The following is a 25,867-nucleotide window of genomic DNA, read 5'->3' as shown; positions in this document are numbered from 1 at the left end:
AGGCACCGCCGTCGTGACCTGCTGCCCCAGGCCGTGGAGTCCCGCGGCGGTACGCGCACCGCGTGCCTCCTGCTGCCCGGCCGCCTGGACTGCAGACTGGGCCCGGGGGCGCCCGCCAGCGCGCAGCCCGCGCAGTTGCCCTCGTCCTACTCGCTTCCCCTCCTGCTGTGCAAAGTGTTCAGGTGGCCGGATCTCAGGCATTCCTCGGAAGTCAAGAGGCTGTGTTGCTGTGAATCTTACGGGAAGATCAACCCCGAGCTGGTGTGCTGCAACCCCCATCACCTTAGCCGACTCTGCGAACTAGGTAAGGAGTTGTTCTGTGCCCACCTTTCCCTCCGCCAGTAGCGCGAGAGCTGCCACCGCCCCAGGGGGGGAGTGGACATCCCCTCTCCCCTCTTGAGAGGAGACTTGGGGTGCAAAAATAGAGAGGGGATGAAGGGAAACTCGAGGATCCAGAAGGGCATTACCTGGGGGTTCCCTTCCAGGTTTTTCTCCTCTGTCGGCCCGAAAGGGGGGGTCGTATGGACACTGTTCAAGGGCACACTGCACAGACATGCGGTTAAAAATTAGACGCCTTTATTTTCGGATCTGCAAGGGAGTGCAGAGAGACGTGGGGGTCACGCCTCCCTTGTGCCCGGAAAGGCGTTGAGGTGTGTGGCCGAGTTGGATTCGGGCCAAGCCCGCCAAGGAAGGCTAGAAGAGAAGCGAGCTATCCCAGCTGGAAAGTCTCCGCTCCTTCAGTAAATAGAGAGTCACGTCGGACACAAGGGGCCGAGAAACTGCCCTGGCTGCGCAGCTTTGGAGTTCTGGGGCAAAGTGGGTTAGGATGGGAGGTCGAACTGGGTATCTATCTACTCGCGACTCTGCCAGCCCCAGGGAGAAAAGGAACTAGCAGCCGGGAGGAGTTGGGTATCCGCAGCTTTTTCCTTTACCCCCTGCACAGCAAGGCTTAGCTTGCCTACAGAATGGTGATGTTGCTACCTCTTACTGTGCTGTTGGGGCCTGGGCTTCTCGGCTGAGACCCAGAGCCTCCTTCCCATTTATCCTACCAGCTTCCTCAATGCCTACCCACTTCTAGGTGTATGTGCACGAGGTTGGAGGTGCACCCCGGGCTCCCACAGATCCCCCAAGTTCACCAGCACACTCGGGCGCGCCTCCTGGGTGGGCTGGGGAAGGAGAGCGGCGGGGACGTAGGTGAATTGCACCCCTGGGGGGCGGGAGAGCGTGGTCTGGATTTCGGATACCGGAAGGGGGGCATGGTCGCCCCCCGCTCTGAACTGTTAAGGGTTCGGCGGGGTCGAGCGGCGCGGAGCGGTGGTTTCCAGCCGGGCCCACCGAGCTAGGCGGCAGCGGCCGCAGACGTGGAGGAGCGGAGCGCCGAGGCTGGCGCCAGGCGGCCTCTTTTGTTTATCTGACAGCTAAATATCAAGGCAATCACCGCCTCGCGGCCCTGCCTCCAACCCCCACAGCTAAGACAAACAGTTGGGCTACAAGAATGCCTCTGTTATCGTAAGTTTCTATCTCTCTTTCTCATGGCTCGGCCTTTATTTTCTCTTACTTTTTTAATTCCAGAGTCTCCCCCTCCTCCTTACTCCAGATACCCGATGGATTTTCTCAAACCAACTGGTGAGTAGATGATTTTAAAAATACCCTTAAAATCTTCTGTTAGACCCGGAGCTTCTAGAACCTGGGTTTTTCTGTCTTAGGCAATGGCCCTGGGTAGGTGTTGGGTGGTGGTCCAGGTTGGTTATAGGTTTCCCTTATTGGAAGTTTGGCGAGTTTTTCTGTTGTGGCTGGATTTCTTTCTTTCTTTCTTTTTTTTTAAAGAAAGAGGTTCTTTGATGTACTTTGCGTTTTGTTTCTTTTTCATATATTTGTATTTATATATTTGAATGAAGTTGCTCAGCTTTAACATGTGGACACTTTAATCGCCCAAGAAGTATCTTGGGAGCTACATAAGAGAGGTTAATGGGAAAATGTCAAGACTTTGTGAGTGCCAGAGAAATCATTCGGAAGAATGAAAGGGATGGTTAGATGGAAAGGGAGACAATTCAAGAAGGTGCAGACAAGGCTTTTGTTTGGAGTGAGCTACTGTTACATTTAAGAAGCATAGATGACAATCACAGGGAGTAGGATATCCCTGCCCCAGTCCCCTGTTAGCCAGCCCTCCCCTGGGCTTTTCTTAGAATTCTTGGTAGGGGCCATAAAAGTTTCTAGGCTAGCTCTGCCTCCCTGTCATTTTGTCATGGTGTGGCATGGGGCCAAGGCTGAAGCCCATTTGAGACTGGCACCAGCACTGGTGCAGTTGTCTGTATTCAGCTTCTGACTGGCCCCTCTGTGGGGCTAACAGTGGCAGAGGACAGGGTGGGCAAAACGGATTTGGGGATGACAGCAGGGACAAGGCCTTGTTTCTGGAGGTCCCTTCTTAGAGTTAGAGATTCATTTGCTGAAAGTACAGATTGTAATTTTGGTTTTTGTGCCTGAAGAAAATGTAATACTTGTGCCATTTTTATTTTGCCAAGGTTCTGGGAGAAGGAAAAGTGAAGGGTTGGGCACCGTTTAGCTCCTAGAATTCTGCAAGTCCTTCCGCCTCATGAGTTTTGGCTGTCGGGCCTTTCCCCCCCACTAATTAAAAGTTTTGCTGGGGCGTTGTCATAAATTAAATACTTTAATGAACGTGTAACCGAAGCCCATGCTCCCAGCCAGCCCTCCTGGGACTCCACCAGCTCACTCTAGTTGGGAAGGCGTTCCTGCTTGCCTGGTGCCTAATAAGTGGCCTGCAAAGCATGTGATATTTTGCTTTCGATTTACAAAACACCAGATAAATGGTCATTAATGAGGAGATAACCAGCTCTCTGTATTTGTAACAAATGGTCACTGGAACTACCAAGCTGGTTTCCCAAAGAACGTAACTTGCCTGGGTTTTTGGCTTAAAGAATCGAAAATACTTTCACGAAGTTAGTTCTCCAAGGGCCACCTCTACCCTATTTTAGTTTTTCCTTCCATATTCTTTCAATGTGGAGGTTTTCCTTGAGAGAAAGAGAGAAGAGTTACCTTGGCCCCAGAGAGAAGAGTTACCAGGGGTAAATTGTTCCCAGAAATCTCCAAAAACTGTAGAAAAGACGGGCCATGCTCTCATGGTTCTTCTGCAGAGACACTGTACTAAGTCTGTTCGTGGTCTTTAAGCAGGGTTCTGCCAGACCTGGCCCTCATTTTCGGCAAATGGAGTGATATATTTATTCATTAGCAAGTGTTGACATTAGGTAGCAAAATGTGTGTAAACAGAGAAGCCACAAAGACAGGAATGTGCCATTTCCAAGGGGGAGAAAAGTTCTCCAGATCAGCCAATAGGAAGTGATTAACCTGCCAATCGGAAACCCAAACAGCTGGTTACTCACCCAGAACGTTTTGTTTACGACAAAAAGAGAGGGAGAGAGAGAGAGAGAGAGAGAAAGGCTTCATTGTGTAAGAACGTGGGAGTGGTCCCAGATGTAGCCCCCATGGAAAGAATTGTCCTGACGCATTGGAGGGCAGCCAGATTCTTGGCCGGAGGGTCCTGGGACAGTCTGCAACTGGTTTTGCTGGCGGCTGTGGCTAGAGTCCTTGAGGTCAGGCAGACCAAAAGGAGGCTGCCTCAGGTGCTTCTCCACCTTGTACGGGAGAGCTTTCATTTTGAAGTTTCTAAGCCCTTGGCTGAGTTGTTGGTCTTGGGTTACTTGGTGAACAGACACAAGGTTGGTTTTTATAATGGATGACTGTTAACATCTTAACCAATCGCACAGCTGAGGGAATCCCTTCTCTGAAGTCCTCAGCATGGGAAGAAGTGATGGAAAGATTGCTGGGGACCTGGTACCCCCGCAGCCTTTGGAGCAACTTGAGGGCTAAAAGGTGTGGGCTCCATTTTGCTGTTGGGTAAGCTGCTCCCCTGCAGCCCCTGAGAGGGCCTGGACGAGTGCACCTGGAGGCCGAGTGGTCCCAGACCAGCAGGGTTGATGGAAGGAACCTAGGGGCAAGGTGGCTGTGACTTGTGGGTATCTGAGGTCAGAAACGACCCCTTCCAGGACCAGCAGAAGGTCTAATGGTTATGTCGCTGGACTCCCAATTAGTCGACCGTGGTCTGAGTCCTGGACCCGGACTTTGAATTAATGCCAGGCTCATGTGGTCAAAATCCCAAGAGGAGAATGGAGGAAAAGGGATTGTAGTGTGGTCATCCCCACCCCCCACCCACTCCAGGGGGGTGATTTCTCACTTTTTATTTCTCTCTCTCTCTGGAGAGCACACGTGCTCTATAGCAAAAATCTCTCTTAAAAAAAAGAAAGGAAAGGAGAAAGGACCCCTTCCAATTCCACAAGGACTGAAGTTTGTCCTTTGAAATGAGATCTCTGGTATGGAGTTGGCGACACTAGAGGGATAACTGTGTGGGCTCTGCTCCCCACATCCTCTGTATCTGATGGTCTGAAAGGTTTGAAGAATGGCTGGGGTGGGGTTGGGGGCTGCTGGGTGAGCTCTTCATGCTTCAGCTGGGAGCCCTAGGTTGCCAGAGCCCATGGGTGAATCCAACCTTCAGAACCTAAATAGAAAGTTGGGCATTTTGACTGAGATCTGGCCCTGCCTTTGCTTATTGGTTCATTCATTCCTTCTACGGTCATGGTCATGGTGATATCGGATTCCCGTGCAGTGCAGCATTATTCTGTAGTGCTAGGGTGTGCAAAGTACCTGGGGTAGAGCTGGGACACTTGGTGTGGTGGTGGTGGTGGGGCCTTTCCCTGTCTCTGACCACACTTACACAGCTCAGAACTGAGTAGCTAAGACATGGCTCCCTGAGACACGGGCCTTGGTGAGGGAGCTCTCCTTGGTCAGGAAGCTTGGTGAGATTGCAGCACCCTCCCCTCTGCCACTTCTCAGGAGTTCATTCCTTTGTTGCTCCCCATGCTAGTTTTTTTTTTTTTTTTTGGAGAGATTTTCACTGTAGGGCGCGTGCGCTCGCCAGACAGAGAGAGACATAGAGACAGAAAGCGAGAAATCACCCCCCAGGGGGGATGGTCACGCCACAATCCCTTCTCCTCCATTCTCCTCTCGGGATCTTGGGCACGCACGCACACACGCCCAGCGCGAGTTTTAAGCCACCGGGTCCGGGACACGAACCTCGGTCGACTACGTGGGAGTCCAGCGACATAGCCATTACACTAACTGCTGGTTCCCCCCATGCTAGGTTTTTCAATAAATTTTGGAGCTGCTGGGAGAAGGGAGTTAGCTGTTTCTTCCCACAGAACCTAGCACTTGGGTGCTTGGTAATATTAGAGTTGGATGAGAGCCAGGAATGAATGGCCTAGACCCTGTACCAGCCTGAACTTCAGGGAGCAAGAGGTGCAGGCAGAAGATGAGACCTGGTGATCTCCCATTGTAGAGCTTTTTTGTAGTGAGGGTTGGAGACCTGGCCCCTTTGACCTTCACAAGCCAGGCACTGGCTTGAGGCTAGTCCTGGTGCCAAGTACCATTTCACCCTGGCCACCTCCAGGGTGGAGGGTTGGGCCATGGAGGTGTTCTGTCCGGGGTGGGAGAGCCAGAGGGAGAGCCCTGGGATTGGAGCTGGATTCTTGGGTAGAGCCCAGCTCACTGGGTGGCCCCTTGAACTAGTCAATGACGCCTCAGTTTACCTGGGTGCCTGTGGAACAGGTATACTTTGCTACTTCACAGAGGTGGTAGGGAGGTCTAATTAACGTTTGTAAATCCCTCCTGAGATCAAAGGCACTGCGGAAGGGCAGCGCACCATTTCATAAAAACGCTTGTGGTTGCCAGTGTGGAGCTGGCTTACCTTTGATCTGAGGCAGGCTGACACCCTGAATGTGGACTCGGCTCTGCCCCGGGATGCCAGACTTTTCCTTTGAAACACACCTTGCCCCTGGGTTTCTGCCAGCCAAAGCTGGGGGGAGTGGCCGTGGATAAGTCATCACCGTGTTTAATGTGGGACCTTCTTCCGTTTGGGGGTGGGTGGAGGAGAGGGTTGAGGAGCCTATCTGGAAAACGGGGAAGGCCATGAAAGTCGTTTAGAAAGTGCAGGGTATTCACCATTTAACAAGCAGCTCTATTTCCTGCCTCCTCTATTGTTTTCCATTTGATTAAGTGTATCCTGTAAAACTGTATATTCCTGTTAGGAATTATACTTTGCCCTGATAAAATGAGATTACACACAGTGTTTTCTCTCTTCCTCGCCCTCTCCTCCGCCTCCCTTCCCCTATTGAGGAGAGTTGGGTTCTTGAAAAGTTATTTTTCCAGCTTGGGAGAGAATGTTGGAGAATGCAGGAGAGGAAGGGACCTTGGATTAGAGGGACAACTTAAAGGAGGCAGACAGCAGAAGGCCAGGGGTGGTGTGGGGTTATGTATATAGGCCAGACTCGGTCCCCCTCCCCTTATCAGGAATGGGGGTGCCTGTTGTGCCACTCGAGGGCTTCCACGGGCCTCTTGTCTCTGGGCTCATGTGGGCTCATGTTGGTTTAGCCACGTGTCCCTGTGCACCAGCGGTTCCATTTGGAAACTGGAAATGCACATGGCAGGGACATGGTCCCAGTGGCTTGGGGCAGGAGGCCTGGAGTCTGCATGAACCCTTCTGTGTATTTGGAGCTAGGGAGCACCTTCCCCAAGCCTGGCTTTCTGCGTGGACCTTAGGAAGTTTGGCATTGGTAGTGGTGCATGAGAAACTTACAGGGTCCTGTGTATTTGTGTTTTGGGGGACCAGTTACTTGGGTTCATGGGCATTATTTTTTTGTTTTAATTGCTTGGAGGGTGGTTGTAGAGTCTGTCTCAGCTGGAACTGTCATTATCTTCATTAACATTGAAGTCACTGTGCTACACACTGAAGGCGAGAGAGAAGTTGAAGGGAAGCTGTGGTCTGGTTAGGGCAGACAGCATCTGAAGGGGAAAGACCAATAAAGAAAGCAGAGGGAACCCCGAGTGCCGGGTGCCAGAAAAGCTTTATAGAAACAGAGGGCAGAGTGTCTTGCAGGTCTGGGGTTGCCCGGGAACGGTTCCAGACATGGGGGGTTTGGACTAGCCTGGAAGGAGTAGAACATTTGCCCTCCGGCTGGAAGCCTTACTCACAATGTTCTCTGCCTTCATCCGGTGGTGGTTTCGCAGGTGTGTACATGAGTAGAATTCATTGAGTCCTACTTGAGATCTGTCTGCCTCACTGTCTCAGTTTAAAAGCAAAAAGAAGTCCCGCCAGCCCAACACATATCTTGAGAAAGTTCTCAAGAACTGGAAAGTCTGTCTTGAAAAAGATGAGGGCGAGACCCTTGTCTGTGGGAGTGGCAGAGTCCTCTGGCTCCAGGCCAGGGAGGTTTTTGCCCTTGATGGGGGAGAATGGAGCAACCAGGGTTGAGAAAGTACAACCTGAACCTCCTTTGACCTTGGGAACTACTACCTGCTTTCCTCAATGGGGGACTTGTAATGCAGGAGAAATTCCAGCCAGTCTGCGATGGAGCCTGTCTTGACTAATGATTAACTGGCTGCCCGGAGCCCAGACGGGTGACAGGGTGCTGTGGTCTGTCTCATGATGGGCAGAGAAGCCTGAGCAGACCATTAATAATCGGCATCGTGGCGGCGAGTCAGCCTTTTGGAATGCGTGGTCTTTTTTTATTATTATTATTATTTTTAATTCTGTTTAGGATGTGTTAAAGATGAACCTTGGTGTCTTTATCTGTGAATTTATTTCTTCTTTTTGCATCCACAGCAGCCTGTCCAGATGCTGTGCCTTCCTCCGCTGAAACAGGGGGAACGAATTATCTGGCCCCTGGGGGGCTTTCAGGTAAGACACTTTCTCTTATTTTCCTGGCAATTCCAAGATTTCTCGAAATTGCTGGAGACTGGAGGAGTAGGGGTAGCCTTCTGCCACCCCAGCTGGTCTAGAATTCATTCTGTTTATGCCTTAAACTGGATGTGCCTCAGTCTCCCGTACTGGCAGCTCACCACCCTGGAGTCCTCTATGCCCCAGGACACTGGGCTGTTCCGTGGCTGGGGAAATCAGCCAGCTGGGGATGATGTGTGCAAAGTTTCCTGCTTACGGTTTTATTTATTTATTTGTTTATTTATTTACGATGGAGCATGTACAAGCACACCTGCTGGGAAATAGGGTGAGAGAGAGAGAGAGAGAAATGAGTGAGAGGAGCACCTTCCACAGGGTCTGATCACACGAGGATCTCCTTCCCTTTGTCCTCTGGTGCAACAGGTCCTGGGCACTTGTGCACATGCCCAGAGTTCTTCAGGCTGGGCGGGCAGGAGATTTGAACCACAGTCATCCATCGGGCCATCACTGGATTTCCTAAAAAGCTGACCGGAGGCACTTCTCACCTTTGCGACATTGGTGTAGGGTCATGATGTCGCAGCTCCCACGGAAGCCGTAGAACTTACGTGCACCCTCTTTTGTGGGGTGACCTCGCTGACTTAATTGGTCAGCTGTTGCCTCTGTGTGGACCCCCAGCTCAGTTCATTCCCAACTGTCTCTCCCTGTCACTCTCCAGGAATTGAGCTAGCTGACAGTGTCTTTAGGGAGACCCTTGTTTGTTTTTATTTCAGTGTAGTATATACTCTGACTGTTATCTGAGACAGGGTAGTGTTTATTCAGTTCTTCTAATGAGAATTGAGCAGGAAAAACAGGGACCTTGAGAGGGAAGGGGGCTTCTGGTACAAGGGTGAGCGTGGACCCTGGCAGTTGAGGAGGGAGACAATGTGGCCCTGTGCGGACCGCATCTTTTCTGCTTTCGAAGGCTGAGAGAGTTCTTGAAAGAAAGAAGGGCAGGGAGAGGAAAGGATCTAAGCAAAATAACACACTCAGGATGTTGTTCGATGGTTTTATTTTTTAAACCCCGAGTGTGCAGGGAGGAGCCCTGGCCCCTCCAAGCCACATGAAATAAGCAAGGGAAGTGGTAGCTTTTGAAAGGGGCTTTTCGGAAGGTTTGTCTTATTGATAACATCTTGTCTGTCTCCTCTGGGGGAGGAAATGACGACACTGGGCTGAGACACCAGCCCAAGGGCCTCCCCGTGTCCCCTGGAGCCACACTCGCTCCAGTGCAGCCCTCCTGTAGGGTAGACTTTTTGTTCCCTAAAGCTCTTCCAGTCGGAGGAAGAGACTGGGGGTAAAATAATCATTAATTCCCCTCCCCCCAAGGTAATTGCAGCCACTTTGATTAATGAGGAGCTGCTATAGAAAGAAGTGGCGTGTCTCTGAAGGGGTGGCATGGCTTAAGAAAACTGCAGAAAGAAGAAAAGGGGGGACTCCACATGAAAGAGCATTTGTTTTGAATTTTAGCTCTTGATTTACTAATTCCCAAGGCTTCAAAGTTTGAGGTCTTCCGTCTCTCCGTCTCTCTGTTGGGCGTTGGGAGAGTATTAATAATGTACTGTGTGTGGTGAGGGGAGTTTTGTAGAAACTTTTTAGGGGTTGATGTCACTGGTTGAGGGCTATCTGGAGGGGAGGTGATGGTCTTAGAGAAGATCCAGGGCTGGACTCTGTAGTGAGAATGGTGGGGCCCCCAAAGGCGATTTTATTGGCCCCGGTTTGGTTTGGTTCGGTTCCGTTGGTCCAGTCTGGTCCGGTCAGGTCTGGTCCTGGGCAGAGGGTTTTATAAATGGAGAAAGCCCCTTCCCCCTTTTATCACGAAGTTGATGGTTCTATAGGGGGTGGCCTGGGTGTGTCTGCCTTGGAGAGAAGGAGGTCCTTGGGGTGCAGTGGCTGAGCAAGTCAGGACTGGGCCGGGGAAGGGAGTAGCATAGTGGGCACTGGGGGTGGGAGTTGGCCTGCTTTGTTTGGGGGTGTGTGTAGGCCATCAAGGTGGGGAGCAATGAAAATGCCCGCAAGAGGTTTCTCTCTCCTCCCCCTTGAAATAACCTCTCTGAGTCTCTTTCACGGGCCCTGTGTGCTGTTTCCTTCCTGTCCTGCCCTGGCTGAGAGCGGCCTTAATGAATGGGGCTCAGTTTAGGGTGGGAGGAAGGTCGGCAGCGGGAGCCAGGGCTTGATTCTCTTGGCAAGGGAAGAAGGGAAAGAAAAAACAGCCGAATGTGAAAATGTGGTGCCTCGGAGGTGGGGGTAGGGGCGAGCTCAAAGCCTGCCCCCTCCTGAATTGCAGGGGTAACTCAGGCTGGCCCTTCCCTTTCCTGCACCCTAGAGGAGGAGGAGTGGGCGGGCAGGATTCTGGGAGCAGGGCCACTGGCTCCAGGTTGAAATTCCTGCATTGCAGCTTGGTTCTGGCCAGGGGGGATGACAGGCCCAGTCCTTGGGGACTTGAAGTAAAGCACGCCCCACCCCTGCAAGTTTCCTCGGTCTGGGAAAAATGGGACATTTTTAGAAGGCAGGGACTTGGTTCCAGGAGATTGTACTTTCATTTCTGACAGCCGGCTCTCCGAGACAGATGGATTGCTTGGTGCAAGCTTGTGTGTGTGTGTGTGTGTGTGCGCGCGCGCACGCGCTGCAGACACACAGATAGACAGTCCCGTGCATAGACACATGAGCACGCGGTTGCCCACAGGCCGGCTCTGGGATAGGCTGGGGTCCTTCTCACATGGGGTCTGTTGACGTCAGGGCCAGCTTCTTCACGAGGAGGTGGACTTGGGTGGTATTTGTGGATTGGTTCTGAGTTGTGATTTGGCAGCCTGAGTTCAGCTCGGCATGTTTTGAAAGACATCCAATTCCAGAACAGACCCTTGCCGCGGCTGGGAGAAGAATGTGTCATGGCTCGGGAAGATCCACCTTGGAGAGGTCTGACATCGCTGGGAAGCTTCTAGGTTCAGCTCAGTAGTAGGGCAGGAAGGGATTTGCTTCCAGAGCTTTCGCTGTATCACGCTAATGAAAAGCATGTGCTCCAAGCCGCCCCTTCTGCAGCCTCCACCTCATTTCTGGAGGGCTTTCATCTCGCCTGTGTGCTGTCCTGGTTTGGGTGGGTCGAAGAAGCAGCATCTCACTTGTGAGTTCCAGGTCACTCAGCTGTACTCCCATCCTCGAGCGTCCTCCTTTCGTATCAGCGTCTAGAGCTAACTAGACCTCTGCCGAATGGACCTCCAGGAGTGGGAGACAGCCACTTTTAGTCAGTTCAGCTTCAAGAGAGGTACTCACAGAGGCAGCAGGTGGCGTACTGGTTGTGTCGCTGGACTCCCACACGAGCGGCCACTGTTCAAGTCCTGAACTCCCTGGCTTGAAAATCACACTGAACGCATGTGCATGCATGCCGAATATGGGGGAGTGGAAGAAAAGGGATTGCAGGGTGGCCATCCTTTGGAGGGTGATTTCTCACTTTTCTCTTTTGTGTGTCTTTTTCTGGAGAGCAAACATGCCCTAAGGCAAAAACCTCTTTTTTAAAAAATGGAAAAGAAAAGGTGTTTCCAGGGATTTCAAGGAGGGGAAAGAGGCAGTGGAGAAGTGTCTTAGAGGGGCAGCTACTGAAGGAATCCCATCTCAGCTATGCATGCGTGCTTATTGGAGGGACACTGTCCCTTCAGTCTAATGGTGGCCAAGTCCTTTCTTTTGATCAAGTGGGGTTTTTTGTTTTTGGAGAGGTTCTTGCTATAGGACGCATGCGCTTGCCAGAGACAGACAGAAAGCTAGAAATCCCCCCCACCCCAGGGGGAATGGCCACACCACAATCCCTTCTCCTCCATTCTCCTCTTGAGATCTTGGGCACGCACGCACATGCTCCTGGCGTGACTTTAAGCCATGGGGTCCGGGACTCGAACCTTGGTGGACTGCATGGGAGTCCAGCAACATAGCCATTACACCAACTGCTGGTCCCAATCCTTTCTAAGGTCTTCAGATTTATGTGTGATTTCTAGTTCCCAGGTGTGGGAGATGGGCTTCCTTGAGGCAGCATCCACTCTGAGTATGTTTCTCTCTCCTCCCCATGATCCCTGCTGGTGCCTTAACCTCAGAAGACAGCCTTAAATACCTACATAATCTGAAAATGCGGCCAGGCTCAGGCCACGGGAGACTTGGGCCCACACCAAGTAGCTTAGAAAAGATTGCTCCATCCATTTGAAGAAACGTTGTCCAGCTATATGTGAACAATTATTTATTGTCTAGCTTGGAATTGTGATAGGGAACTGGGAGTCTGGTCCAGGGTGTCTGTTGCTGTCTTTTTTCCCTCTAGTTTTGGCTGTAGGGTGTGTGCACTTGCCAGAGAGAGACACAGAGAGGGAAAATGAGAAATCACTCCCCCGGGGTTGGCCACATCACAGCCCTTTCTCCTCCATTCTCCTATTGGGACTCTGAGCAGGCACACACACTTACTTGGTGTGTTTCCCAAGCCACCAGGTCTGGGAATCAAACAGCGAAGTTGGCCGTGGGAGATGCAGCACCTCAACCACCAAGTCACCTGCTGGCTCAGCTTGTGGCTCTTTGTAATATCTCCTCCTGCCTTGAAACAGGCAGCTTAGGGGTTCCCTGGGATCGCTAGTGCTGTTGTAGGGCAGGGATGGCAAGCAGGATTGAGCTCATTGCTGAGCTGATCTTTTTTTCCAAGTGCCCACGAGCATAGACGTTTTAGGGGTCAGAGGGACCAGCACACGTGACCTTGAGTGCGCTTCTTACTTACTGGCCTCTTGACCCCTGCCTCAGGTCACTGTGAGAAAAGACAGCCTGGATCTCAAGGGACACAGCCTGCATCTTGCTAAATGCCAGCCAGCTTAATGACTCAGGGCTGGGGCGGACGCACCTGTGCACACACCCATACCTGGTGAAGACCAGTCATGGAGCAGCCCAGGCTGTTTTCTGGCCTCTTCTGCAGTGCCTGATGTCATGCCCTCCCCTGGAGAAGGACTCATTGATAAACCCTTTTGTCTGGGAAGGAAGGAGGCAGGCAAGCAGGGGTTAAATGCAGGGTGACAGCATTTAAAGTCTCAGGCTGCTCTGCCAGCCTGACTAGATGGGCTGTGGCCTTATGCATCCTGTCACCAAGGCTGATTGGGGCCCAGGGCTCAGGACTTAGGGCCCAGGGCCAGCCAGCTAGTGAAGAGGGAGGGGGCCAGGCTCAGGCCAGGCTCTGGGTGACTCCAGTCTAGCATACTATATCCCCCACCTGCCATCCTGCACTCGGGCCTTTTCTAGCAGAACCTGGCTGGAGCTGGGTGGACTTGTAAACCTGCGGGGCTGCTGTGCAAGCTCAGAGCCAGTGGGCAGGGAAAAGGGAGGAAATACATATGAAAGGGTTCATGCGCAAGTTAGGCTTCCTTGTCTTCTTTGTTACTGCTGCTCCTGTCCCATCATGTTGCTCCTTGCAGTACTGTGGTGGCCAGGCCACCGTGTTCACTTCACTGTAGACCTTGAGCCCAGAGCAAAAGCTGGTGTCTTAACCTGGAGGAAGAAAAGGTGTAGGATGCCGGTTCCTAGACTTGCTTCCATATTAGCATCCCCTTGGGAATGAGCCACTTCTCAAAGATTTTTTTGCTTGATCGGAGAAATGCTTGAGAGAGAAGGATGATTTCCTATGGACCTTCCTCTGTTTTTGCTCTGCTCTGTGTGTGTGTGTGTGTGTGTGTGTGTGTGTGTGTGTGTTTGTTGTTTGACATTATAAAAGTGACATGTAGGAGGCCAGCAGATGGCGTAGCAGTTTTGTCGCTGGGCTCCCACATGGCCAACCGTGGTTCAAACCCTCATGCTGGGCACATGCGTGTGTCCAAGATCCCAGGAGGAGAATAGAGGAGAAGGGATTGCGGGGTGGCCATCCCTCCTGGGGAGGGGGATGATTTCTCACTTTCCCTCTGGATGTCTGTTTCTCTCTCTGGCGAGTGCATGTGCCCTAAGGCAAAATAATCTATTAAAAAAAGTGACTGTGGGATGGGGTTTCCTTTGGGATGACCCAATGTTCTGGGACCAGATAGTGGTGTGATGGTCACACAGTTCTGTGAATGTACTCGAGTCTCCCCGATGGTGTGCCTTCTGCTACGTGTGTGTTGCCACAGTTACTACCAGATACAGTGCCCGTGGTAGCTTTGCAACACATGCAGGCATTTGGATCATTGATAAAGAGTGTGCAGAGACATCTTAGACCCCCTGCCCATGGGGCTGCTGGGGGTGGGTAGGTGCTCGTTTGCATAGCTCCCCTGAGGTCTCCTGGGGGTGGGGACCCAGGCTGGGACTGTTGGGGCTGTGTCTGTCTGACGGTGTTTTACCTAACGAGCTGGCCGTCTCTGTGTTGCTCTCGACCTTGCCTTTTCCACTGGGGTTGCAGAAATGAGAGGCAGGAAAGTTTCCTCTGATGCATTTTCCGAGCCTGCCATTTTTGCAGGGGGAAGTGAGTACACTTGTTCCCGCTCTCCCTGCCCCAAGTGCTGTGTCCCCCTGGCCTGCCCGGCCCAGCAATAGAGCCAGGGCTGTGCGAAGGCTAGCTCCCAAAGTCGGGTCATTCAGAACCTACCTGGGCCACTGGAGCCCCCAGTCCATGTGACGTCCTCGCCGTGGGCTGCTGAAGAGGCCGGTGACTGGCCCGGGCGCCCTCCCTTTGCGGGAGCCTTGTGAGAGGATACTGTAAGCGCGGCCACTGGGAGGTCACCCCTGGCCCTACCATCTCTCGGTGTTGAATGGCCAGCCCAGGCCTGGCTGCCTGCCTACTGTCACACAGCGGCTTCCTCTCCGGGCTATTTTCAGCAAGAAGATATTATTAACTGCTGAGACACAGTTCTCAATTTAGTGGCTAACACACCAAGAAAGCGACATTCGCTTGATCGCCGCCACGCTACCTAAACACATTGACTTGTTTGGTTTGGGGGGCTCAGCCACCCCCCAGGCCCTTCTGTTGCTCCTTGTGGGGTCACCTTGGATCTGAGCGCCTAGTCCAGTTTCTGTGGAAATCGCCATGGTACAATCAGCACGTGTCATGGAGGAAACCAGGCTTTGGATTATGCACTCCTAAAGCTGTTGAAATTAATAGTATCTATGGGGGCCAGTAGGTGGCGCAGAGGTTCGGGCGCTAGCTCCCATGTGGCCAACTACATGGTTCAAGTCCTGGACCCGAAGGTCTAGAGTTGCGCTGGGTGCATTTGTGTGCATGCCCAAGGTTGTGAAGAGACTGGAGGAGAAAGGATTGCAGTGTGCCCCTCCCCCCGGGGGGGATGATCTCTCTCTCTCTCTCTCTCTCTGGCAAGAGCATGCACTCTATAGCAAAAACTTAAAAACTTAAAAAGAAAATGATGTATTTATATTGTAAGGCAGGGACATTGGCGATAGGTATGGAAAGGAGTTTTGAGATGGTTATTTAAAATAGTGATAACTTTCACCTTGTAAGTCAGCAGGGACTATTTTTTTTCAAACAAGACAGGAAATTGCATCATTCGTTTTTGTCAGAAGAACTCCAGAAAAAAGTGGTGCATGAAAGGTAGTGGCCAAGAGGCAGCTAGCTAGTCCTGTTTTTTTGTTTTGTTTTGTTTTTTAACGCCCCCCCCCCTTTTTATTTCTCCCCCTTCTTCCCTTCCACTCCCACGAGAACTTTTAGGCCATTTTCTTTAAGAAAGAGGCTGTTTGAGAACTTTATGTTATTTTTATTATTTAAAAAAATATTTTACCAGAAGGGTCACCTTCAGTTGAAACGTTAACTGCAGCCTTATTTCCCGCTTTACTAAAGAATCTTTCATGACTTTTTCAGCTTCCTTCCCCAAATGGTGAGGCCGAGCAGCTCTTGGCTGGCGGCTCATTTTGGTTTGGCCGTGCAGTCCTCAGCAGTGAGCCCCACCCAATGTCATTAGCTCAGTTTTAACTTGCAGGGAAAAAAAAAAAGTTTTTTTTTTTTTTTTTTTTTTTTTTGGTGCATGGTAGGTAGGAATGTCCTCATGCCCTTAGCCTTTTCACCCCGCTCTTGCCTTCCTCAAGGAAGGGCCTGGCAGCTGGCAGCTGGCAGCTCGGGGTTTAGGGCTGCCTTTGTTTTCAAGCCGTAGAGCCCTACCCCTTTCCCTCAGGGGTTCCTTAGGTTTCCCAAGACTGCTTTTAGGGTGCTAGTGAGGAGTGGAGAGGAAATGGACTTAGAGAGGTCCTATGCCTGTGGGAAGGGTAATCCGGCTTCCGGTTGCCCAGAAGTGTCCCCCTGAAAGAAGCATTGCCCCCGCCCACAGTGGTATATCTTGTACCCATCTATCTCTGGGTGTCTCAGGCCCCTCTTCAGCGATGACATCCTTCTCAGGACACGGGACACTGGACGGTGCCCTGACCTGCAGCACCAAGGATCAGATGGAGACAGAAAGAAAGAGACTGTGGGGCTGGCCCGCTCTCCTCACTCCGTCACCCCGCCTCCCAGCTCTTCTTAGCATGCTTTGTTTTGTTTTCATAACACAACAAGAGCCCTGGGGTGTGTAAAAGCATTGTTGAACACTTGGTGAGGGTAACTTGTCCAAACAGAGCAGGGCGCCAAAGCAGAATGCCGTGGGCAGGTGGTGTGCCCACAGAGGTGGCCGGGCCGGCGCCTGCCTGGGAAACACCTCTCAGCGGTGGTATTTACCACAGCTGCCTGGGCAATAACCTTGCAGGGACAGGGCCTCTCTTCCCATCTCTGTAGGAAGTTGAGGGCGGGGGGCGGCTTGCTAGCTGACCTTTGCTTGGAAGGCACTCCTCCCTCCAAGGGGGGGGGGCCATTCTACCTCTCTGCCACGTGTGAAGCTACACGGGCCAGCTGCTCTGGGGGGCTCTAGTGTTTCTCATGGTTCAGTGTGTCCCACAGCACGTGTGGACTGAGCACCTGCTATGTGCCAGGCTTTATGCAATGGGACTTCTGGACTTGATAGAATTAAGGCGAGCAAGGGCTGGATGGTACTGTGAAGCTGACCCACTTGGGAAAGTTCTGGGTTCACATCCAGAGACCTCCTTGAGGTGTGTATGTGTGTGTGCACATACCCATGATCTAGGGGTGCTGAAGCTGGGGATGGATCGTGGCATTAGGACTCTGTTGGGGCTGCTGTCTCTCTCATCTCTTTTGCTCATGGAAGAAAGAAATAAAAACCTAAACAAGAATTTGGGACCAGTGGATAGTGTAATGGTTATGTTGCTGGACTCCCATGTAGTTGACTGTGGTTTGAGTCCCTGTGGCTTAAAACTCATGCCAGGCGTGCACGGGCGCGTGTGTGCACATGTGCGCGTGCCCAAAATCCCAAAAGGAGAATGGAAGAGAAGCGATTATAGTATGGCCATCCATCCTGTGTGTCACGGGGGAGGGATTTCTCACTTTCTGTCTCTTTGACTCTCTGTCTCTCTGGCGAGCACACATGCCCAAAGCAAAAATCTTGCTTAAAAAAAGAATTTAGAGCAGACAGAATGACTTGTGTCAAGGTGGTTTTGAGTGGATGAGCGGAGGCTTTTGGACAGGAGTTGTGTCCATTTGGAGCCAGGCATGGGCCGCTTCTCAGACAGCTAATTCTACAGGACAGAAGGAGCCTGGCCCCTCCTTGGAGCCTGACCTTGGGGTGAGGTGTGACTCTGTAGAGGGAGAGGGGTGGACTCCTAGGGGTGAGCAGCGCTTTGGCAATCAGCCTGTACCTCTGCTTTGGTTCTGTGGTCCTTTGAGAGGGAGATAAAGCAAAGCTTGTGTATAAACAGATCTCTCCCCATTCTGGGTGCAGCTCCCCCTCCCCCCCTTCTCATTGTTGATGGTAAGATAACAGTGGTAACAGCAGGGATCAGGGTTATAATCCATCCTCCAGACCTTAGTACTACCTGGGGCTGCAGAGCTGACCAACTTAGGGACCAGGACCACAACCAGGGGATGGGGAGAAAATCTGGAAAGACAGGATTCAGTGTCTGGACAACCAGAAAGAAGGTGGGATTTTTTTTTTTTTCTTGCTTGCTTTCTTTCTCTCCCCCCTCCGCCCTTCCTTCCTTTCTTTTTTCTTCCTCCTTTTTTTTTCTTTTTCTTTCTCTTTCTTTTTCTCTCTTTCTTTTTTAAAAGAGTTTTTTTTTTTTTTTTTTTTTGCTATAGGTCCTGTGCACTCAGAGAAAAAAAGAGAAGCCATCTCCCTCCCCAGAGGGGATGGCCATGCTGCAGTCCCTTCTTCTCCATCCCCCTCTCGGGGTTTTGGGCATGCAAACGTGCCTGGCTTGAGTTTCAAGCCGGGGTCCAGGACTCGACCCATGGTCGGCCCCCATGGTCGGCCGTCAAGCCGGGGTCCAGGACTCGACCCATGGTCAGCCCCTGTGGTCGGCCATGTGGGAGTTCAGCACCTTAACTGCTATGCTGCCTGCTGGTCCTTGGACGTTTTCAAAGCCTGGGTTTGACTCCCTTTGTCACTCCTGTGGGCTTGGTCTCATGATGACCCTCGAGGGGGAGGATTTGCAACTTTTGCTTTTGAATTTTAAAATTGAAGGTCAAGCCCATTTCTATGTCCCAGTCCCAAACCCAGTGGGACTTTGGCTGGCCTGGGGCTCGGGTCGCATGATGTCATCATATATAGTTACCAAGGTGTCTCCAAGGTGTCTCCGCTTTTTTGCTCATCTTATCCTGTCTGTTCCCCTGGGGCCAGCCAGGACTTCCAGCTCCTCCGTGGAGTTCACTAATTTAATTACTCTTGTTGCTCCTCTGTGGAGCCCCACTGGGGAAAAAAAGGCTGAGAGAGGTGGCTTGGCTTGGGCTTTGATCTGGGACAGAAAGGGAAGACCTGGTCCCAACTCCAATTTCATCTTGCAAAGCTAGGAATTTAAGTCTTTTGGCGAGAAGACAGCTCCGATAACCAGGCCAGCGGCTGTTGGTGGCTCAGTGTGTGTTAATTTCTGTATCACTCTTTTTTCCTTTTTTGATCTGGGACCTTCGCTCAACGGGAACAAAAACAATACGACGCCAAGATATGACTGTACCGACAGCAGACAGTAGACTTGCTTGTCTGCATTGTCTGGGTGGCTCATTGTGAAGCCAAAGCCACCCAGAGGTGAAACGATTGTCCTGTGTCCCTGCTTCCAGTCACCTAATGAAGTGGGAAGTACCTCCCCCTAGGCCGAGTACAGCTTGTCCAGAGCTGCCCAGCCCAGAAAGTGCTTGGGGACCTGAGCCCCAGCAAGCAGCCCCTTAGCCAGCACCGCCCCTCCCCCTCAGTAACCAAGAGGGAAGGGTTAGAAGCTGACTTCTTACTGTGATCTGAGTGCATGGCACAGTTCCTCAAAATAGACGGGCCCTATCTACAGCTCAGTGGGTCTTGGTGAACCACCCCAACCCCCGCAGGGGAGGCACTTCTCTGGGAAGGAGGGTGGGGTCTGCAAAAATTCAAAGCCTCCCCACCTCAGTGTTCACAGAATGGCCTCCTGGAGGGAGGGGGTGTTTTGGAGAGAACTGAAGTGGAGGGAAGTGTCCTCCAGATTTCTGTTTGGAGGCTTGCTGGCCTGCTCTCTTGGGCTGAGGGCAAAGGGCTTCAGCTACACGATGGCTGCATGGTCTTTAGGAGCTGTTTCTGTGTTCTGGCCTCAGTTTTCTCATCTGCAAAATCAGGAGTGGGATGTGGTCCCTGAGCTATCGTGACATCCTGTGATCTGTGTCTTGGTTCTTATATTTGGGGAGGGGTGGAAATTGATCCCGATTGTTGAGGGTGGAGGTATAACTAATAGCCTTTTCCATTCTAAAGTAAAAAGATTGTTTTGGGACCAGCAGATGGTGTAGCGCTTACACTGGACTCCCACATAGTTTGAATCCTGGACCTGGTGACTTGAAACTCATGCTGGGTGCCTGTACATGTGTGCCCAAGATCCCAAGAGGAGAATGGAAGAGTAGGAATTGTGGCATGGCCATCTCCCCGGGGGTTGATTTCTTGCTTTCTATCTCTCTTGTCTGTCTGGTGAGTGCATGCGCCCCATAGCAAAAATCTCTCCAAATGTTTTGTTTTTTGGACTTGGCAGATTCTTCTAAGTGTGAGTGAGAGCTAGGGACGCTTTCCCCAGAAAAAATGCATATACACATTCTCATTTGCATGAGTCTCCTGGGGGCCTATTGCATTCCTGAAGCTTGCCCATGCTGGATTCCCCAGTTCAGAAACCCTAACCTCATGAGGGAGGTTTTATGGGGAGTCCCAGGAGAGCATTAGGAGAGTTGGAGGTTTTCTTACTTTTAATTGTAAAATATACATAATAGAAAACTAGCCACATTAATTTTTTTTTAATTATTTAATTTTATTTACTTATTGTTTACTAATATGACCAGAGAGAAGGAGAGAGGGAACGTGAGAAAGCAAGGCACCAGGTCCAGAACTTGAACCATGATCAACCATGTGGGAGTCCAGTGCCCTAACACCACACCACCTGCTGGCCCCGGCCACATTAATAGTTTTAAGTGTATAATTCTATGGCTTTAATACTTTATATTAAGGTGCTATCATCACCATCACCCCATCTTTAGAATCTTTTCATCTTTCCAAACCGAAACTCTACCCATTAAACAAGAACTCATCTCCCCTACCCCATCTCCCCTCTCCCATCTCTGGCATCTGCCATTTTCCTTTCTACTTCCAAATTTGATCACTCTAAGGACTCTCATATAAGTGGATTTGTCCTTTTGTGCTGGTTTGCGTCACTTAGGTGTGTTGAAGGTCCATCCGTGGCGTAGCATGTGTCTGAATCTCTTTCCTTACGGCTGGGTAATATCATAATACTCCATTGTATGTAGAGTCCATGTTTTGTCGACCCATTCACCCATCCATGGTTTGCCCCCATCTTTTCCCTTTTGTGAAGAATGCTGCTAGAAATGTGAGTGTGCAAATGTCTGACAGAGTCCCCGCTTTTGGGTCTTCTGGGTGTATGACATGGCTGATCACATGGTCACTGACTAACGTTTGGAGGTACAGCCATCTTGCAGGGCCGTCTCACTTGTGAGTTGCACAGACTGATCACATGGGATCAGAAGCCCTACCTGATTTGGGGTGGGCTTGAGAATGAACTCTGGGGCAGAGAGAGTGACAGAATAAGGAAGGGGACTGAGTTTGTCCCTGTGGTGTTGGGGAGGAATGCCCCCTTATGGGGGAGGGAGATGCTGCAGTGATACTGGCCAAACTGGGGCCTCTGGTAAGACCCAGAATTAATCTGAGATCGGAGGCACATAGCCTAGAACAGCCGGCCATGTATGTTGGGCTCCAGGGCCATGTGATGGCTGCCTGGCGGGGGGGGGGGCATTCCTCTTTCATTCCTCTTTCAGTTCCTTGGCCTCCTAACTGCATGTTGGGGATGGGAGGGAGGGCCCGCAGTGGGGGATGGGGAGCTGTGATGCTCAGGAGGAGGTCCCCGGTGCTTTGGGGGTGAAAGGGCCAGGGTGGCTGAACAGTGAGTGTGTCCGAGCTGGAGAGATTAGATTACGGAGGCAGACAGAAGTAATGATTAACTTTTCCAGTCTGCTCACTGTCTCCAGGCTGTCGTACTATTTTTTTTTTTCCCCCTGTAAGTACAGTGCAGCCCTGGCCTGGCCAGGCCCTGGGATTGAGTTGTAAAGAAAAAAGGAATGAGGGCTGGGAGGGAGTTTGGGAGGGAGCAGCTTGTTGGAGAGAGAGAGGGGGAGAGTGAGAGACTTTTCCATCAGATCCTGCGTTGGAATTTATTGGCCAGAATGCAGTAAATGTTCAAAATGCCATCCATCCAACAGTTTTCATAATTGTTATGGAACAAGCAGAGCCGGGGGAGGGAGGGATGAAAAGGAGTTTTGTTTCTCACTGTATTTTTCCACATCTTGGGACAGTTTTCCTACCCTCTAGAAAAACTGGAGTTGATTTGGAGTTGTGTTGGGGGGAGGGGCCTGGGAGAGGGGGAGGGCCTACTCTTGGGCCCTGTCCTACCTTTCAGGGTCTGGGGGTCATTGGAGCCTGGGGCTTTATTAAACTGAGGCCCTCAGAGAAAGCAGCCCAGTTTCCTGCATTCACGGCGCCCCCAGAGCTGCAAAACCAGGCAAAATTGGACCTCTGGAATTGTGTCCTTTCAGAAGATTGGCTTCTTATGCTTATGTTTGTGTTAGGATTTTTGTCGAGCTTCAGTGTGTAGCCCCCATACACACAGATGGTCAATAAATAAAAACAGGGATTTTGGTATTTGAGAAGATTCTTTTGTGAGGTGCTGTGTGTGTGTATGTTGATCAGCATTCAGTGCTGGCCCACAGTTGAGACTCCAGACATGGAGTCTGGGACCTCTCCTGACTCTCAGGGTGACAGAAGGGTGAGTGAGCTCAGAGATTTGACCCGGATATCTTTCTCAGACACAGGTGGACTTGTTTCATGGTTGTTCCACCTCTTGTGGGTGTGGCCAGAGTCACACCAGAGGGAATGCAGGTGAGCAGATCATGCTGTGTGGATCTGGGGGCTCCCTGAGTGCAGAAATGTGAACCCTTTTTTGCAGAGCTGCAAAGTTGTCTTGCAGGTGACAGCGGGAACGTGGTTGGTGCATGGTGGAAGGGAAGAACCTTGAAACTGAAACTTGAGAAATAGGCTGGATGCACACTAAACAACAGCCAGAGAAGCCCATATACTGTAAATATTATGAATGGAGTTGGCTGGCTTGGGAGGCCCCACCCTTCCTCTGAGGCCTCTCTTGGAGCCTGGGCAGAGCTGGCCTCAGCCGGCAGTGGCTGCAGGGTACACGCTATAATTTGCATGACTGAACGCTGGGGCACAGGAAGCCGGTCAGCCTGACTGGCGAGACAGACAGGAGCTTTTGATTTGTGCGGCTTCCCTCCCCTGCCCAGTCGGTGCTACCCTCAATTATATTCTCTGAAGGCAAAATACTGCTCCTGGGAAGGACCCCTGGGCTGGGGGCTGCAGACTTAATATTTGAAGGGCTTTGGGGAGGTAAAGGGTAGGAGTGGTTTGGGGGAGCAGAGGAGTATATTTTAGCTCTTGTAATTGTTATTCATCATAATTTTTTCATAATGGCATAGTCACTAATCAGCCTTCCAGACCAGGAGGACCTGCCAAGTGTGTAAGCTTGGGAGACTTTGCAGGAGGGTGGTGATGGGCACAGAACTGCTTAGCCTGAGTGGATGTTGATGACAAAGAGCCCCTGGATGTTGGTGACAAAGAGCCCCTCTGGGGAGAGGTGGAGGGCAATGGTTGATAAGACAGAGTAAGAGCTCAAGTTTATAATTCCTACGAATACAAAAAGAGAACTGACTTAGAGATGGATATATAGCAAAACCTGACTCAAACATCCTTTCCCTTTTAAGTTTATTTTGTGTTTTTGTTTGTTTGACATTTTTGCTATAAGATGTGTGTACTTGCTAGAGGGAGGCACGAGAGAGAGGGGGAAATCCATGAGAGGTCACTCCCCTCGGGGAGATGGCTACACCATAATCCCTTGTCCTCTAGTCTCCTCTTAGGATTTTAGGCACGCATACACAACACACCCAGGATGATTTTCAAGCCTCTGGGTCTGAGACCTGAACCACGGAACTGGAACTGGCCGTGTGGGATCCAGCTCTTTTCATGCCACCTGCTGGCCCTATTTTGTTGTGTTTTATTGTTGCAAATTCAATGTAAAAATGTGCGCTGCTCCTCAAGGTGATTTTCCTACTTCCTGGAAAGTAGTGAAAATGGATGGAATCAGTGCTGTGTAATTGTGGTCAGGGTATACTCAACTCTGAATCACAGAGTGCAGTCAGAGACCCTCCAGCCTGGGGTGGTGGCACAGTTGTACCCAGTCTCCTCCATATTACTTTTTTTTTTTTTTGAGAGGTTTTTGCTATAGGGCGCGTGCGCTCGCCAGACAGAGACAGAGAGACAGAAAGCGAGAAATCACCCCCCGGGGGGATGGTCACGCCGCAATCCCTTCTCCTCCATTCTCCTCTGGGATCTTGGGCACACACGCACACGCGCCCGGCGTGAGTTTTAAGCCACCGGGTCCGGGACGCGAACCGCAGTCGACTACGTGGGAGTCCAGCGACATAGCCATTACGTTAACTGCTGATTCCCTCCTCCATATTACTTATGGGCAGGTTAAGCTCTGAGACTCCAAGAGGGCCAAGCTCACAGCAGCTTGCTGGCAAAGAAGCCATTTCACTCCCTGCTTGTTGGTGCAAGGGAGCCAGACCCCACACTCAGCTCCAAAATTAGGCATGGCATTTCCAAAGTGTGTTCGAAACTGTTTTCCTGTGAGCATTTGGATAGGAGCATTGGGGACAGGTGGGATTAATGGCCTGAGATGGGCTGCCCTTCCACAGCCAGTATCAAGCAATAGTCTGGGCTTGATTCTGAGCTCTGTTCTTTGGCAAGTGAGTTATGCCTTATCGTCCCCTTTTCAAGGCAGGATGGTGATAGCATGCAACCTCAGACTGGACTGGGCCTGGGTGCAGTATGCGCTTACTCAGTGCAGGCATCCACCCAAAACTGTGCTCCCACCCAGTCGATGGCTGGCGGGGCACAGGGGAAGACTGGCTGGCATTTTTCAAGAAGGTGGAGAACTTGAGCAAAGATACTGTCCTAAGAGATGAGACCAGAATGTGTGGAAGACTTAGCAGGAGCCAGGGCTTCGCCCCATCACACTGTATCAAATTATCACACCAACCTTATGAGGCTGGCACTGGGAGACCCCCTTTAAAGGATTAGTTTAAGGTATCCATCCAAGCGACATGGGAGGTAGCTTTTTTCTTTTTCTTTTTCTTTTTCTTTTTTTTTTTTTTTGGAGAGATTTTCACTGTAGGGCGCGTGCGCTCGCCAGACAGAGAGAGACATAGAGACAGAAAGCGAGAAATCACCCCCCAGGGGGGATGGTCACGCCGCAATCCCTTCTCCTCCATTCTCCTCTCGGGATCTTGGGCACACACGCACATGCGCCCGGCGTGAGTTTTAAGCCACCGGGTCCGGGACACGAACCGCGGTCAACTACGTGGGAGTCCAGCGACATAGCCATTACGCTAACTGCTGGTTCCCGGGAGGTAGCTTTTGAAGGAGGTGCCTGACTCCATAGTTGGTCAGCTCACCTCTTTGATGGGATGGGTGGGGGAGTGTTGAGCAGTTATTGGGACTCTCCGAGGGGTGGGGACTCAGCTAGTAGGTCCAGGAACTGGAGCGAATACCTGGCTTTTAAAGGAGACCCTGTGACACCTGCTGCACAGCACCCCAGTAGAGATGTTTCAGAGCCTGGCAGAAATCCTTAGCCTTTCTCAGCTCAGCCTTCCACCAGCCAGAATGCCTTCTGACCCATTTTGTGAAGGCGCATGGGTGGTGATGGTTAGGGCCTCGCATTTTTCTGAGTAACTGAGGTTACCTTGAAGCGGCTCCAGTTTGTTTCAACCCAGATGGATGACTTGCTCTAAACCCCTGTGGTCTGTCTGCCTTAGGAGTCTGACAGCCTTGGGATATGTCCGTGTTCTAGAAGGGATGGGCAGTATGGCAGATTGGGGTTGACCCCGGAACCCAGATCAAGCCCAAACAGCTCTGCGAGTTTTACATGTTTTCTTTATTTTTTTGCCCATTTGCTTCTTGAAAACAAGAGATCAATGAGGACCCTTGTTAATAGCAATCATTTGGAGTAAGGACAGATCAGTTGTTTTGGCACTGGGTCCCCTCTTGTTGCATTCCTTGTCCCTAAAGTAATTTGACTGATTTCAGAACAGCCAGTATCCTGAAAGAGTGGGGAGCAGGCGACGATGCTGTTAGCCTTTGAGATGTCTGATGTGAAGGAAAGGACAGGATGAGGCAACGCTGGTGGCGCTGGGCCCTGAGGTAGCAGGACCCTGGACCTGCGGAGGGAGGGAGGGCAGGAGGGCAGGCGGGGTGGGGTGATGTTTGCATTCCAGGGCTGCCCGGTGGAAGGAAGCCTCTGTGTCTGCAAGTCTGCCCTGTGGTTGCCCCTGATCAGCAGAGGCCTGTGTGGGGCAGTGTTTCTGCCCAAGCCCCCTTCCTCCCCGACTTCTTCCCTCAGCCATCGAGTGGGGGGCGCACATGCGCATCACATGTTGGA

The 25,867-nt window shown here is 51.3% G+C and overlaps 1 protein-coding gene across 1 annotated transcript in view; it reads left to right on the top strand.

The window, feature by feature from the left end:
• The window catches only part of SMAD7 (SMAD family member 7), a 33,187-nt gene that overhangs the window by 494 nt on the left and 6,826 nt on the right, over positions 1 to 25,867 (top strand). The window contains 3 exon segments of the mRNA XM_027770269.1: positions 1 to 304; positions 1,573 to 1,626; positions 7,730 to 7,804. The exon segment at positions 1 to 304 is cut by the window's left edge and continues 139 nt beyond it. Coding sequence (XP_027626070.1) covers positions 1 to 304; positions 1,573 to 1,626; positions 7,730 to 7,804 — 433 coding nt within the window.

This window comes from Tupaia chinensis, unplaced genomic scaffold (assembly GCF_000334495.1).
Source record: "Tupaia chinensis unplaced genomic scaffold, TupChi_1.0 Scaffold000119_2, whole genome shotgun sequence".
Taxonomy (NCBI): Eukaryota; Metazoa; Chordata; class Mammalia; order Scandentia; family Tupaiidae; genus Tupaia; species Tupaia belangeri.
This window is presented reverse-complemented; position numbering and strand designations above follow the sequence as displayed.